Source organism: Cucumis sativus, chromosome 3, assembly GCF_000004075.3.
Source record: "Cucumis sativus cultivar 9930 chromosome 3, Cucumber_9930_V3, whole genome shotgun sequence".
Taxonomy (NCBI): domain Eukaryota; kingdom Viridiplantae; phylum Streptophyta; class Magnoliopsida; order Cucurbitales; family Cucurbitaceae; genus Cucumis; species Cucumis sativus.
The window spans coordinates 7,377,038-7,392,662 of NC_026657.2; the positions used below are offsets into that span (position 1 = coordinate 7,377,038).

The 15,625-nt window shown below is 34.8% G+C and overlaps 2 protein-coding genes across 3 annotated transcripts; both read right to left on the minus strand.

The window, feature by feature from the left end:
- Window positions 1-133: 133 nt before the first annotated feature.
- LOC101222133 (ascorbate transporter, chloroplastic) lies at window positions 134-7,573 on the minus strand. The gene is made up of 11 exons (XM_004133815.3): window positions 7,271-7,573; window positions 5,996-6,564; window positions 5,254-5,361; window positions 5,000-5,155; window positions 4,566-4,781; window positions 3,909-4,118; window positions 3,394-3,531; window positions 2,824-2,925; window positions 1,957-2,022; window positions 1,669-1,753; window positions 134-641 (listed from the first exon to the last, which is right to left on the minus strand). The coding sequence occupies exons 1-11, from the start codon at window positions 7,323-7,325 to the stop codon at window positions 544-546; spliced, it is 1,803 nt and encodes a 600-aa protein (XP_004133863.1). The 5' UTR covers window positions 7,326-7,573; the 3' UTR covers window positions 134-543.
- Window positions 7,574-8,609: 1,036 nt separating this feature from the next.
- On the minus strand, window positions 8,610-14,652 carry LOC101211387 (U-box domain-containing protein 33). 2 transcript variants are annotated; one of them, XM_011652447.2, is made up of 9 exons: window positions 13,537-14,652; window positions 13,207-13,328; window positions 12,877-12,998; window positions 12,140-12,244; window positions 11,498-11,906; window positions 11,142-11,282; window positions 10,127-10,648; window positions 9,197-9,961; window positions 8,610-9,060 (listed from the first exon to the last, which is right to left on the minus strand). In XM_011652447.2, exons 1-9 carry the CDS (start codon window positions 13,796-13,798, stop codon window positions 8,878-8,880), a joined length of 2,631 nt encoding a protein of 876 aa, XP_011650749.1. In that variant the 5' UTR covers window positions 13,799-14,652; the 3' UTR covers window positions 8,610-8,877. The 2 variants fall into 2 exon arrangements, with proteins under 2 accessions (XP_011650749.1, XP_004134324.1); XM_004134276.3 differs by having other exon boundaries at window positions 11,142-11,279; window positions 13,537-14,650.
- Window positions 14,653-15,625: the final 973 nt, after the last annotated feature.

Here is a 15,625-nt window from a genome sequence, read left to right on the forward strand (position 1 = left end):
ATTTAGTATAATAAGGATATTTAAGCTTGCCTAGTTTATTTGATACTCAAATATTATAGAATTAGGTAGGTTGTTCAAGGTGTACATATGGTCTGAACACTCACAAATATATAAGCACAATGTCCTACAATGTGGTAGAAATTAGAATGTCTATGTGATGTCGGGGAAAAGCTTCCAATAGCAATACAAAAGAGGACAAATAACAATTAAATTTTCCTACTACTCGTGTAGTTTTATGCAAAACACTTTCAAGGGGAATAAAAAACTTCAATATACAAGGACAGAATTTGTATGTAGATTTTTTTTTTTCTTTATCTATCTCTCTTTTTTGTTTTTTTGTTTCTCCCCTTTTTATTGAAGCTGTTGTTGTTAAGGCATCAACAACTTTATGGAAAAAGAAAAATTGGGGGATTTTTCTTGTTGTTCAGACTTGCCTGCCTGCTTTTTCCTTCCATTAAATTTACTAATTTAGCCACAGAATATTGGTTCTGTTTATCAGCGGAAGAAAGCATCCTTCTTTTTCCATTTACAAAATCTTCCTATTCAATCAAGAATTTTTTCTCCCGTTGCAAAGATATTCCAGACTAATGTGCCTATGATATACAATGCCACTGACACCTTGAATACGTCGTCCCATGAACCTGCATCAACCAGAAATTAAATTGAATATAACCTTGTTGCTTAAATAAAGTTGAATTGTAAATTTAGTTCATAATCATCATCATGGTTGTGTATGTTTGATTGAACTTGTTAATTTAATGAGGAGGTGAGACATCTTTATTGGATGTGGCAATTTGTTAGGTTCAATTCTTTACTTCCTATGATTGTAGTATTAGCTGATGTATTCTTTACTTCCTATGATTGTTTTTTAGCTGACTCACATCATAGTTTATTAAATACTAATGGTAGAATCAGAAACTAGATAAAATCACTTTTTGATGTTGAGAGATGAAAGTGTCTTTTTTTTTTCCTTCTACAAAACCTTTGATCACTACTTTTTTCTAACAATTCTATGGAGTTTTTCAGATTTGTGTCTCAGTCAAATATTACAAAAAAAAAAAAAAAAGTCTATTTAATTATTAATGGTCTTGTTGATAATTCATTTGATTTTTGTTTTTGTTTTTAATTTTTTTATAAAAAAAAACAGGTTTGTTTCCTAACTAATTCACTTTTAGTTTTTTAAACAAGAGAACTTAAAAAAAATTATTTTTTTTTAAAAAAATTATTTTTTTTTAAAAAAATTATTTTTTTAAAAAAAAACATAATAAACAAAAATTTAAAAACATAAAAAACAAACAAAGATTAAATAACCAAAATAAAGACTAAACTTTCATCAACTTAACCTTTTATAAAATTAACTAATCAATCAGACAAAATGAAAAACTGAACATTTTGGTAGATATTTTGTAACTCAGAGATTATTTAAATACAAAACATAAAATCATAAATTTATTAACCATTCTTTTTTAGATATTTTTAAAAGTAGCAAAATAAATTAAAATATTTATAAGGTATAACAATTTTTTATTTATTCTATTAGTAGCCGGTGATAGAAGTCTATTACTAGCTCGTAAATATTTTGTCAAATTTATTTATTTATTATTATATTTTACCGTTTTCCTTTTTTTTAATACAAGAAGAATAAGGATGAAATGATTTCCAACTAACCTCGTTGGAGTATGAATCCGGTTGCAGCTGTACCGAAGACACCAGCGAGGACGCCGGCGGTGTTTGATAATCCCAACAAGACTCCCTATGCACGAAAACAAACTTATTCTAAAGGGCGTGATATGATAATTAAGACTGGAAAGCACGATTACGCATTGTTAAAATGCTAAACATTCATGACTACTCAAACAATATGCATCTCCCCAAATGCTTTAAAATTCGGTGACGATAATTTTACAGAAATACGAGGTAAAATAAATGGGGTTTAGCTGCATTTTGTTAACTCACAGCATATCGCGGTCCAATGTCTTGGTGATTGGAGTAGAGTCCGGATTGTGAAAATGCATCAGATCCCTGTAAGAAAATTTTATTAACTAAACCAAGCATTTAAAGTGTATTTTAATCTATTTTATATGATTTTGTTATACGAGAATAAGGAAAAAAGGAAAGATCAACTGCATTGAAAATTCAGAGAATCCAAAGGGGACGAATGGCAGGGGATGTTTGGATTAGACTTTCTAAGTCCTTATAAGAGTGTTTCTAAAGCACACAGAAAAATAGTCCAAACATGCACTTAATCTCATCTCGATCTTATTTTGTCAGCATATTTTCAACTGATGGTCATTCTGTCTCCGTAAAACATTTCTTTTTCTACTAAATTTTTCTGTAACATCGTGGCTGTTGTTCCTTTAGAAGAAAAACGCCAAAATATAAAGGAGCTATCAAGCTTTATCTATATTTTGGTGGATTTGGAGCTAAAGGAATGATAGAACATTTTGGTGGTAGAGTCTGGAAAATGGGGAGGTGAGGGATTCATCCTTGTAAAATTGCATCTTTGAAAAATAGCTCATAGCACGTCTTTTTTGCATATTACAAATATGACAAGTAATTAGATATATCATAGGGCTGGGTTATTCACTTTTGAATTTGTTACTTTTGCAATTTAAAAGATGTAATAACATCAACCCTATTATCATAAATTTTTTTACTATTTTTGCAAACAATCCTTTATCCGTTTCAGTTTACTTTTTTCTTTTTCATGTTACTTTTTTATGTAGCTAATTCTGACAGCTTTAAGTAATTGTATGGTCTTTATAATATTTAATCAATCAAAGCCTAAGATCAGTTGCACTCTGTGTAAAAACATGTGAATACCTGACTGCATGCCATGCACAATACTGCCATAGCAGGTGTTCTAACATGGCTCAGCTGAGTAAGGAAAAATGCTGGTCCCAGAAATCCAATAGATTGCATGATCTGCATCCAAGAACATTTTCCATCGTAACTATTTACCACACGGACTAAGTAGAAAGTTAATTCATAAACCTGAGTGACAAGGCTAAAACTCCTGCATTTTATGGAGTAGAAATACAACCTAGAACTCCCGTAAGACACAAATTTAATTGTACAAGGAGAAAATATAGTTAATGCAGGTGTAGACACTGGACAAAATGAAGTGCATCCTGTACTACATTATTCTATTTGAAACTGACTACCCTGTGAAATTTACATCGAATAGACGGTTCAGATTTGATTGTAGTATCGCTATATTTTAGAAATAAACTTAGCACGATACTTATGCAAACGAATTAATGTCTAGCAGATAACAGGGCAAATCAAATGTGTAAATTCTTCAGAAGAAATGACTCCTAAATTGATAACCGGAACATAATCCCTACCATCATGCAATTACTTGACACATAATTAAGCTGGAAAGATTCTTGCCTTTCGAACCGTAGTGATGGAAAACCCTCTGCTCACTAGTGTGTCTGCAATCCATCCACCGATGTTTGCAAAAACAGCCATGGTCAACCATGGCAGAACACAGAAGAGTCCAGATTCGGTGAGGTTGAACTTCAGAACCTGAGACAGCGACCAATAGTTCAATGGAAATGTAATGTTGTCTGTTTCTGAATGTGAATTTACAATCATCATTATTGCATAACTAGAGAAAACCTTCAACTGTACGATAAACTGAAGTCTGGAAGAGCAACTTGCTTAGCAAAGCAGCCAAGTTTGGCTATTGGGACTTCTTTTGGGATTTAGTAGAGTCAATCGATTCTAGGCACGTGAGGTAAAACTACTCAACTTGGTACATAACTCATGCACCAGAACTATAAGCTAACCTTTTTACAACTTGATCGTTCACTTCTACAGTTATTTTCTGCCATGTCTAGATGTAAATGTAGGCTTGTGGCATTAAGTTATTAACTAAAGCTAAACAATAAACCCTGAATTACCTGATTATAGTATGTGGGCATCCAAGTCAACAGAATGAAGGTTCCCCAATTATGACAGAAGTGGGAGATTATGAGAGCCCACACAGGTGCTTTTGATAAAATTAATTTCCAGGGAATAACTTTCACGGGTTCCTTCGAAATGCTTCCATCAAAGATAATCTTTTTTTCCTTCGCACTGAGACCTGGATCTTCTTTTGGAGAGCTATATGCCTGACAGTAAACAAGGATTAGAAGGTAGGACAGTTTTTTCCTTTTATTAATATTTTTTTCCCTTTTAGGATTACAAATAGAAAGTTTTCATTGAAAAGACTACGAAAGACGATGGTAAAGGCAAAAGGAGACTTTGGATTAACGATATGAAAAGGCAAATGCAAGTCAGCATTTGTGTGTTCTTTTTTTCTTTTCTTTTTTGCTATAACTAATTTTCTTCCAACTACTCATTACGCCCTAAATAACAGGAAGAATTGACTGGCCATATACGTGATGATAAAACAGCCTATTTCTTTTCTCACTGCTTAGATCTTCTCTTCATGATGGCTGCACAAGTTCGATTTTCTCTGGTGAAGTGGAGAACTATTGAGTTCCATGTTTAAAATTTTTCTATTTTAATGCACAAGGTTATAATTATAATTTAAACGCAGAAGAAGTAATAATTACTTTTGTCAGCCACAGAGCAAACCATATACTTCCGAGAGATCCAAATGAGTAAAACACAGATGGCCATCCAAATTTGTGAATTAAGATTGGTGAGAAAGCCAATCCCGTTACTGAACCGAGATACATGCCACTATAGACTAGTGCAAGTGATCTGCTTCTCTCTGATACGGGAATCCACTTTGATATAATATTGTTCATTGCAGGCATAGCAACACCCTGCAAAGAAGGCAGATAAAACAAAGAGAGAGTTCCATCAGGTATAAACGCAAAAACTTGTCTCAATTCAGATTAATTGTTTGAGATAATGTGATCCATCTGACGCCAAAATGGATTTGGTTGAAAAACGAAAAAAAGAACAAGAAAGCTCGTTGATGCTCATGATGATCAAAATATATTGGTTTAACACAGGAACAAATGTAGAGCAGAGAGCCTACCTCACCAATCCCCATGAAAGCACGCATCATAAGCAGAAAAGGAAGCCCAATTTTTGCAGCAATTGGAGTCAATATAGTTGCTATTGACCACCATACTACTCCAAAACCCAACACAAGCTTCCCACCAATTTTGTCTGCCCATATCCCTCCAACAATCTAACCAATCAAACATAAACACGTTATATTTGATATAATTGCTCTAAAAAAGGTAGTTATGGCAAGAGAAATTTTGAGTTGATCAAATCCAATCAAACCTGCGTTAGAAGATAGCCCCAGAAAAAAGATGACTGGATCAAGCCAACTGTTGCACTATTCCAATTAAATTCTTTCGACATTGGGAGTATGGCAATACTCATGTTCACCTACAGAAATTTGTTTATACATTTAGCTCACAAAGTACATTAACATTGCTTATGGCAGCATACTGAAGGCAAATAGTACAACCGAGTTAATCGCATATTAGAGAGAAATTCTAAAATTGCTCCTCTACAAGGATAACCCTTTTTTCTGCAAACAAAAAAGTACGCATGTGCTTTAATTGACTGCTATTATAGTCGTTCATAAGTCACTATCTAAAACATAAAATATACATTGATCAAGCAAGTCCTGAAACACTGAAGTTATCAATGACTTTTAATGTCATTAACAGTAGATCATTAACGGATGGACAATTGACACAACTAAAATAATCTACATTATTTTTTGTCTTTTAATACACAAGACATTGCTGTGCACTGACATTATATTTTTATTCTGAATAAGGTCATCCTAACAAAGTACACAGTCGCTGATTGGTGAATGGCATTATATTTTTATTCTGAATTAGAACATCTTAACATAGTACACAGTCGCTGATTGGACATGAACCACCAATTCTAAAGGAAATAATGGCAAAGCAATTGAAGGACTGTCAAATAGTTCCATGTTCTCAGGCTAAAAACAAATAACTTTGATTCAAGGTCAATGTCAATAGGAATGGAAAAGTACAGTACTCACACGGTCCATATTGCATAGAAGAAAGGAGAAAAAACAAAGCAATACAATCACCCAGCGCTTTGGAAAACTCTCCCACCAAGGTGATACTATCTGCTCATTTTCTTCCATAAAAAATGCATCACCTGACCCCTCTGCCAATGCCAATGCATCCACATCTCCTTTTGTCATATCAAAGTCATTTGACTTGTAATTAGCAGAAGTTCGGTCGACCTTAACATACTGAGACTTTTGGCATTGCAGCCAACTAGGACCATTCGTTAGAATGCAAGCACTAGTACACTGAGGATAACATCTGCATTTTCTTCTTGGCCAAGTGATGGTACTTTTGATAAATGGCAATCTTGGTCCAGCAGTTTCATCTGTACAAACTCCCAGCGGCTTGAAAAGCTTTCCATCTCGAGTTATAGATTGAAGAAAAGTGGAACATGCGATCTTAGGAGAAGAACTATTTAATCTCAAACCAATTGACTTTCTAGAAAACAAGTTTGGTTGGCCATATTGAGCTGCAAAAATAACTGAACGTTCTACTCCGTGGTGAGACGAAGCTTTTTCTGTCTTGCACACTTTTCCTGCAAATACAAGGGTAGAGACAATCAAATGTGTTTCCTTAAGGTTGGCCATTGAGTTCAAATAAAAATTCTAAAGACAGAGAGAGAATTAAATAACTAACAGGACAAATGGTAATTAATTTAAGAAATTGTTAAGAACAAAAAAGTGTAGAGAAGATTTAACAGAAAGACATTTTCAGAAAGTTGCAAATTCCATCAGAACCGTTTCTCGATAAATAATATATTTAATTGAAAACCAAACTAACAAGGCGGATACAACAAAAATTTAGCGATAAAAAATCAAAAAGCGCGAATAAATAGCAACATCTTGTTCAAGAAAATATCCAACACTCCTTCCGTTACAATAACACACCACAAAATTAGACATAGATTACCCTTACATACCACGAAACACATTACTCCTAAAATTCACAGAACGAGTTACAACTATCTATAAGAAAAATTTACTGAAAACCAACTGTCACAAAAAATATCCTCCTCCGCGCGAAAATAAGCCTAGTTCCATTCAACTACGCATGCGAACCACTTCCATACTTCACTCAATCGAAGTTCAACCTCGAACAAACGAAATGCAGCAGAACAAAATGTAGGTACAACAGCAAACAAGCACTGAATTACAAACTATACACAAAACATTCAGCCAAACTACCAGTTCAATTTCGAATAAAAAGCATCCAAAGTAAGACGAGAATAACAGAAAACTTACCTGAGCCAACGAAGGAACCGAGGTTCCGATTAGAAACCAAGCTGCCGATGGCCATTTCCAACAGGAAAAAAAAAAGGAAGAAAAACTGAAGTAAGCTACTCAAACTCAAGAGAAGCGCTGTTGTAGATGAAGAACAGAGCGCATGGTTGAAGCTAAGGTTGAAAAGATTATCGTAAAATCCGTCGCTCAACCTGTAGCCTGCAAGGCTCTGACGTTCTTCGAACTGTAGAAGATAAAGCAGTGGTTTCTGATTTTAGAGATTCATAATAATATTCCTTTTTCTGTTTTCTATTTCTCCCTCCTCTTTTTCTCTTTCACTCTCAACAAGCGCCAATAAATTTTGTTGTGAAGCGACAAAATTAAGGGATTCATAAACGGACACGTGGCAGATCACCCTCCGCGTTTCAGAAGGGTTGTACTAGACCGACCAAATTGACTAAATTACCCTTACATACACCTTTTGCGTTGGACGCTGTTTGACTCTTTCTCTTACACGAGTTCGCCTCTAGCCGGACTAATTCGTCAATTGTCACTTTGGGTTTTATTTGTTTGGAAAATATATATTTTTATATTTTTTAAATAAAAGTTTCTACGGGATCACATTTATATATATATTATTTTATGGATTAAAATAGGGTTATTATTATCTTAAATATGAAAATATGATTAATGAAATATATTAAAAATTTAAATTTATTAATGTCAATATGTATCATTAATGAGATTTAAAATATTGGTATATTACTGACCTGCATTTCTCTCAAACGTCTACATTAATATTTTATTTGATAGTGCAAAAATGTGATTTGGGCAAATGCCATTTTATACAAAAATTGCTTTTTTTTAAGTGAAATAATATTGACACATTTTTTTTAATAGCAAAATAAATTTAAATTTTTACAAGCTATAGCAAAAATTTAAATTATACACTTATATCACTATAGCATACAAGTGTCTATCAAAATCTTTTATTTATAAAATCTTAAAATTTTACTATAAATTATAAGTATTTTGTCAAATTTGCTATTTTTATGATTTTTCGACAATATTGGTGTCCATGTCATTCTCGAACAAAGTTACTAAAACGTCTCTTTAGTATGTATGATGGACTCTTCTCTAGTTTTTATCTACTTACTTATTCGATCTCCATTTTTAAAAATAATCACGTACGAGTTTGCAGGTTGGAAGATTGAATATCAAATATCTAAGGACCGAAGTTTACTATAGTATGGTTATTGCTCTTACAGCCCCTTCTCCAAGCAGTGGTTTATAATCCTCTTCTAATCTTCACTCAGGTCGTACTATTATTATTATGTCAACATGAACTTGTTCAATAAAGTAAGTACAAGAGAGGCAAAAATCCATGTTTTTTATATACAAATGGCACACAGCTTAGTGTTTTCTTTATCACAAATAAGTATCCAAATAGATGGCATTCTTTAGTATAAGCTATAGAAAACACAATAAATATTAACTCAATACTAAAGGAAAACAGAAGAGAGGGAGAAATAAGAAAGAAGTATAGTTGCAGATACAGTGATTTCCTCCCCCTCTTTTATTTTCCTTTACTCAATCTTCGTTTTTGGTGACTGACAAATGGGAATGTTTCAGTTATGATGGAGCCACTCCTGGATGGCAGAACGAAGAGCACGGTTTGGGACGAGGTTGCGGTTCTCAAGCCTAAGATTCGTCATTGGCGAAGTTTCGTGTCCACTGTCTAGCCATCCTCGTATAGCCTCTGCTTCGTATGTATAACCATCTGCAGCTACATGTGGATCTTGCATAATTTCCTGCGGGAAAAAACAAACCAAGCTTGAGATTAGGGACTTCAAGTTCATTACTACAAAGGCAGTAAAGTGAAACCAAAGTGCCGAAAAAACGAGTTAAGGATCGAAACTCAAACATGTAGGGGGCCGAATGATTTACCTGAAAGATGGGGCAGATAAAATAAGAGGGAGGTTGAGAGTGTTCTGCAGAACCAAGCTGGATGGACAATCGGCCCCCACAGGAAGCCCTCATTGGTCCAAGCACCCTCCAGACATCAGTAATGAGATCAGGGCGGCTCTTTCGATTCATATCACAACACCTCAATGCCAATCGAGCAAGCTGTTCGGCCTGCACGAATGGCCAATCTCCTGCTAAAGGATCCAAAATGGATTCTAACTTTCCATTTCCCATCGCATATTGCACTTCCTTTGCTATTCCCACTGCAGACCTACCGGTCAATAACCGCAAAAGGATTATCCCGAATGAATAAACATCTGACTTTGTTGTTAGCTCTCCAGATGAAAGGAATTCAGGATCCATGTAAGCAAAAGTCCCCTTGGGGTTGTCAGTTCTCCAAACAAGGGTTTCGCTGTTTAGCATTTCATCCCGAGACAATAAGCGACAAATTCCAAAGTCGCCAAGCTTGCATACAAAATTTGCATCAAGTAATACATTTGCAGGTTTCAAGTCACCATGAATGATGCTGTGGGGCTTACTCGAGTGAAGAAACATAAGGGCTGAGCATAACTCAGTGGCAATGCGTATTCGTGTTTGCCAAGATAAAGGTGGAGTATTATCCTTGCAGCTTAGCCTATCTTCGAGGCTTCCATTACAGAGGTATTCATAGATGAGAACCCAAGCTTCCGGACAGGCACCAATGAGCGTGACAAGATTGGGATGTCTCATCTTACTCAATACATTAACCTGATAAGCCAGATAATACAGAGAAACAAACACCGAACATCGAAATAAAAATATGAATATTTTGTTTTATTTAAGAATAAATATGAATATATAAACAAATCCCTTCTCAACCAAAGATAAACAATGATTTATGACATTTAAACGAAAGATGAAGAGAGAGTTCACCTCTTGTTGAAATTCAGAGGGGCCTTGAGAGCTATCAGAATGTAGGATTTTTATAGCCACCATGGTATGACGCAAGTTAGCTCGGAATATACTTCCATATCCCCCTTCTCCAATCTTCAGCGAGGGATCAAAGTTTTTAGTTGCTTCCTCGATCTCCCGAAAAGGGAACTCGGTGAAGAACTGTGTAAGGTCTCGGCCTGTGGATTGATTTTTTCTAAGCTCCTCTGCTTCTCTAAGTGCACTATCGCGATGAATTTGCAACTCCTCTCGCTCTCTTTTGTAACTCTGTAACAACTCAACAGCAGAAAGAATCTTTTGCTCCAACTCCTTTGCGGTTAGATCGGATTCTAAAAGATCTCTCTCTAGACTTGCCTTCTCATCTTGAGCTATCCGGAGCTTTTCCATCTCTTCATTCAATTGTGTCTTTATACTTTCAAGTTTCCCCTTTTCCTTCGCTAGCTCTTGTTCAACCTCCTTCCTTTGTTTCAGTTCTTCGGCATACAACCCTTCTGCAGCTCTGACCTGTATATTTATCAATGTAAGAGCAAAATATGTTAGGACTACACTGATTAAGTAGACTGGTGTCACACATTTGAAATGATAATATCTACTTCCAATGGGTAACAGCATCTACCAACAATTTAAGAACAAAAAAGTAGTAAGTAGAATAGTGGTAGGCCCCACTCCTTGTAATATGCTCATGGCCCACCTTACTAATCTGAGTTACACAACAAAAATTTTACATAATAAAAATCCATGGCCCACCTTACTAATTTGTGTTAAGCAACAGAAATTTTACATTAAAAAATGTTTTTAGGACGAACTGCAAGCAGCAAAAGCGCAATCTCAAATGCAATTTATAGGATTAGGGAGAATACTTGGCAAAAATGGGTCTATATTTTAAAACCAAAAGCATTTTCGTCTTTTAAGCATCAAACAAAAGCAAACTTGTAATCATTGAATCAACCTCGTAAGTAAAAAAGATGAATGCTTTTATCAAATATATCAACCTCACCCTGTGTAGAGCGTTAACAGTTTCTTTCTCGGATTTCCTACGTGCAATTGCCTCTAGAAATGCTTCACGCCTTGCATTTGCAGCTTCCATCATCACCCGCTCACATTGATTGTAAAGGTTGTCACTGGTTTTCCCATCCTGCTAAGATTGGAGAGAATTTGTCGGCTGTTTTTACTTGGGGTTAAAGCGGGGGGATTGTCGAAGAGAACAAAATAGGATGCATCACTAAATGAAGAAGTCAACAAACTCATATTGCTTTTCATCATGAAGACGTATGATAACTGGTAATTCTTGCTGACACAATGCAATGACAAGTAAATTACACGTATGCTTAAAGTTTCAATAAAAATAGTTACCTCCAGCCCATTTGCACATAATTCAACCCTAAAAAATGGGGATGGAGCCATATCAATCACACCACGAGGAGAGCGTATGGAATTTTCTGACCTTTCAGAAGGACTTCTCCTTGTTAATAAACCCCATTCATCCATAGCCTCGTTAACATCCAAGTGTTTTGCAGCATGAACCCCATTCTTAATATCTGGAGAAGAAGGATCGAGTATGTTCCCTCGAAAATGGTCAAGAAGCAATGATCTCCTTTTAGGACGTAAACTGGAAGACGGGCTTCCCACTTCCCTGCTATTAACCTGTCCTAGTGGCAATGACTGAGATCTCCGGTGGGTAACTTCTGAGGATTCAGCGTCTGGACTTATTTGTGGAGATGAGATGATGGTTTCCACTTGAGCTTCATCTGACATACCCTCCCTGTACTTGCATTATCAACAGATTATCAATTCTAAGATTTTAACAGTGTCAAGACAAATTATTTGGAGCTCCACAGCAATTTCATGCAATATCTTTCGACATTGACTACAGAGCAGTGAAAGAGAAGTTGAAACTTTTTCTTTGGGAATTAAGGTGATTGATTTGTAGTTATGGGCAGGCACGACGTATCCAAATATCTAAATAAATCTTCAAGACAACAAGCAGAGATTAACCTGGTGCAGATGCGGTTACCCTTGCAAATAAACTCAATGTGGCAGAAAGCCGGTGCCTGTGAACGCACGTAGATGGCTTTCTTAGACTTCAAATCCACCATTTTCCTACAATATTCATCATTATGTTAGCAATTCAAGTTTAAATGTTCATAAAGTCATGAACCAAATTATCTCTACCTTAGCTGATTTCAACTAAACAACAAAATGTCAGATGAAAGTTAACCCTATTATACATATATACACCAGAATGCCTCGTCATTCAAAATATTAACAATAGCAACCAAAACACCCAAACAGTAAGTCTCCAGAAGAAATTGCATATAATAAGCTCTCATCTATATTAATGAATCAAAGCCATCGCCAGCCAACCTGGTGATGAAAACGGTGCTGGTGCATACAAACCTCATAGCCTGCCAAAAGTTCTTCAACATATGTTGGTGAAATGCTCATTGTAAATTGTAATTACTAAATCATACATTCTATAACTATAGATGTGGTATGGTTGCAAAACTCCCCTTGAGGACTATCAGCGTTTACTTGCCCTTCTTTGCATAAAACATATTTAAGAACTATTTTGTCTGAACATAGTAATGTTGGTAAGATGAACAAAGACAGTGTAAATGCATGAAGCGGGAAGTAATATGATCCTATGTTACAGTTAAAAATCTCCAACAAAAAAATAAAACGTCACAGTTGGAAATCTGGATGAATAAAAATGGCTATGACTTGGCTTGCACCTTGAATAACACTTGTCTACAGCTGCTCCCATAACAAGCTTATCGATCCTGTGCATGGAAATCATATCAACTATTCCCTTTTCAATATACTCAGCTTCACCATATAGTTTATCAGCATGAACCTGTTTAATATATGATGTTACATTAGAAAATTAATGAAGAGGTATAAAAAGTTAAGAAAAATTTGATGGCAAGGCCAGCAACACACCACAAGCCTGTGATGAAACAGGAGAATGAATTTCATTTTTAATAATTAGTTATGTAAAAGAAAATGAATTTTGGTTTAATACATAAATAGGCCAATAAGAAAATTAGATGAAGAACGTATACCCCTTCTTGAAGACAGTAAAGAATATACTCGTTCATGACCCTCGGCAAATTTTGCTTCTCAAATTCGTGATATGCCTTCACCTCCTCTTTCTCCAATGAATTCGCGGGAAACTTGGTTCCCACTGCCCAAGGAAAGCAAGTTCAATCACGTAGTCAACGTTTGATGCAAACATAGAAGGACAAGTTTTTTCACGCAAACTCTATGGTATTCAGATCATACTCCTAGATTAGTCACCAGTTAAAGGCAGATACAGTATATCTAGTTTTGTCACACAACTACATGTAAACAAGAAAATTCATGCACAGTTCTACGTGTAGACGTAAACTTACTTAATGGAATCATCTGTGCAGGTACATGAACGTGAAGGAGGCAAATCTTCTTCCCACGTGAGGATTTTAGTGCATATCTCAAAACTGATAAGCACTCTTTCACATCTTTCCCAACAGCAACATAAATTATATCTTCACTAATAGCTCCCACAGGCTCTTCTACAATTTCTCTGCTTGAGCTGATCATAATTGGTGAAGCTTCGGCATAATTAATTGGACCAACTCGAGGAGTAGTTGCTTGCATAGCACTCACGACCGCCATGATAAGAAACTCTAGGAATGTCAAAACTCCATACCAACTGAACCCAAGTATATTTCCCCTATGTTCTATCTCTCTAAAACCATGTCGGTTCCACTAGTAAATTGCTATTTGAAAAAGAAAAGGTTAACAAAAACAAGTGAGGAATCCCAATCAGATAAAGTTACATACGGCAAAACTACTTTTGCTTTTTTACCAAAAGTATGAACATCTTTCTTTTCTCAACCCCCTCCCTCTCTAGCTCTCTCAGTCGCTCTCTCTCTCCAATTTCACGATGCTCGTGAAGAATACGAACTCAACCATGAAAAATCAACTGACCCAGTAAATCAAAACGAGTACAATTGCAGAAAAAAAGCACAGGTATACTATAAATTCAACAAATCAACCGGAAAGAATACTCAAAATTCACAGCGCAAAGAGAAATGGGGTGAATTAATGGGTGTCAAAAGGGGGGGAACCCCTTTCAGAATTCAGCTGACAGCTCTAACGCCGGTTACTTTGGTGAAAAAGTGTCGTTTGTCTTTGGCGCCAATGAATCAGCGATGAGAACAAAGAGAATAGTGGTCTTCAATTTACGATGTAAATGAAGAGAAAGCGAAAGCAAATATACAATATTTCGTCCATTTTCTTACACTCCACCGTTCTCTCTTGAGCTCTCTATTTTGCCAATTGCCGCGATTCGATGATTCATTCAAAGAGAAACTTCGTGGAACTGATGAAGCGAGCTCCTCAGAATTATGTTGGAGTGGAAGTTGAAATATGAAAGAATTCTGAAGCAATCTCTCGTTTTCCAACATCGTTCTTTATTGATTTTTGCAATAAACTGGACGAAGTATTGATGCTGACAGATTAAAGGATAAAAAAAAAAAAAGGAAAAAAACTTCGGTGCCCTTCATATGCTGATCGATAACTTTATGTTTAAAAGAAACACATTTTATTTTTCTACTTAAAGTTGCATCAAATCATGGTTCGAAAATATATCTTAGATGGTAAGTTTTGTTTAATTTATTTTGAAAAATAAATAAATAATTACTCGAAGTTATTATTTAAAAACTAAAATATTTTACTAAAAACGTAAGTTATAATTGAATGGTCGAAGTAAGCTATAACCTAAAATAATGTCCAGCACTCTTTTGATGCCCAAGAAAAAGATTGACCTTATTAGATGGAAGAATGGAAATTCAAAAGAATGAAGCAGTGAACTCTTCCTTTTGTTTGGTCAAACTGATTCATTAATTTATTATAAATAAAATATATGTTGAAGTATATAATTTTCGTTGGAAACAGTTTTATTAGTGTCTATCCATACTTATTATTTATATGTTATAAAAATATATTGTATTTGAAATACCTTGAGTACATGCAGTTTAAAAATAAATCTTTATTAATTAACATGACATATAATTCAAAAGCTTAATCTTAAGAAGTATTAAAAATAGTTAATTAGGACATTAATTATTTCAGATTCCAACGTTAAAAGGCTCAATCTTCAAAAGTATTAAAAATAGTTAATCAAGACATTAATTATTTTAAATTCCGACGATAAAAATAGTTAATCAAGATATTAATTGTTTTAAAATATAAAACATAGAGATTGATATCAATATTGCATTGATTAAGAAAATACGAGCATCACGACAGTGGGATGATTGATTGCAATAATCAACAAACTACACGATAGATGATTAATCAAATTAGAAAATTAATCATGTAATTTTAGTGGACTTTGTAAGATTTTCTTGGTGATTGGTCAAATGAAAAAGCTTATAACTATAATTGTAACTATATTTATAGACCAACAATCACTTTGTATAATTTTGCCTTTATTTT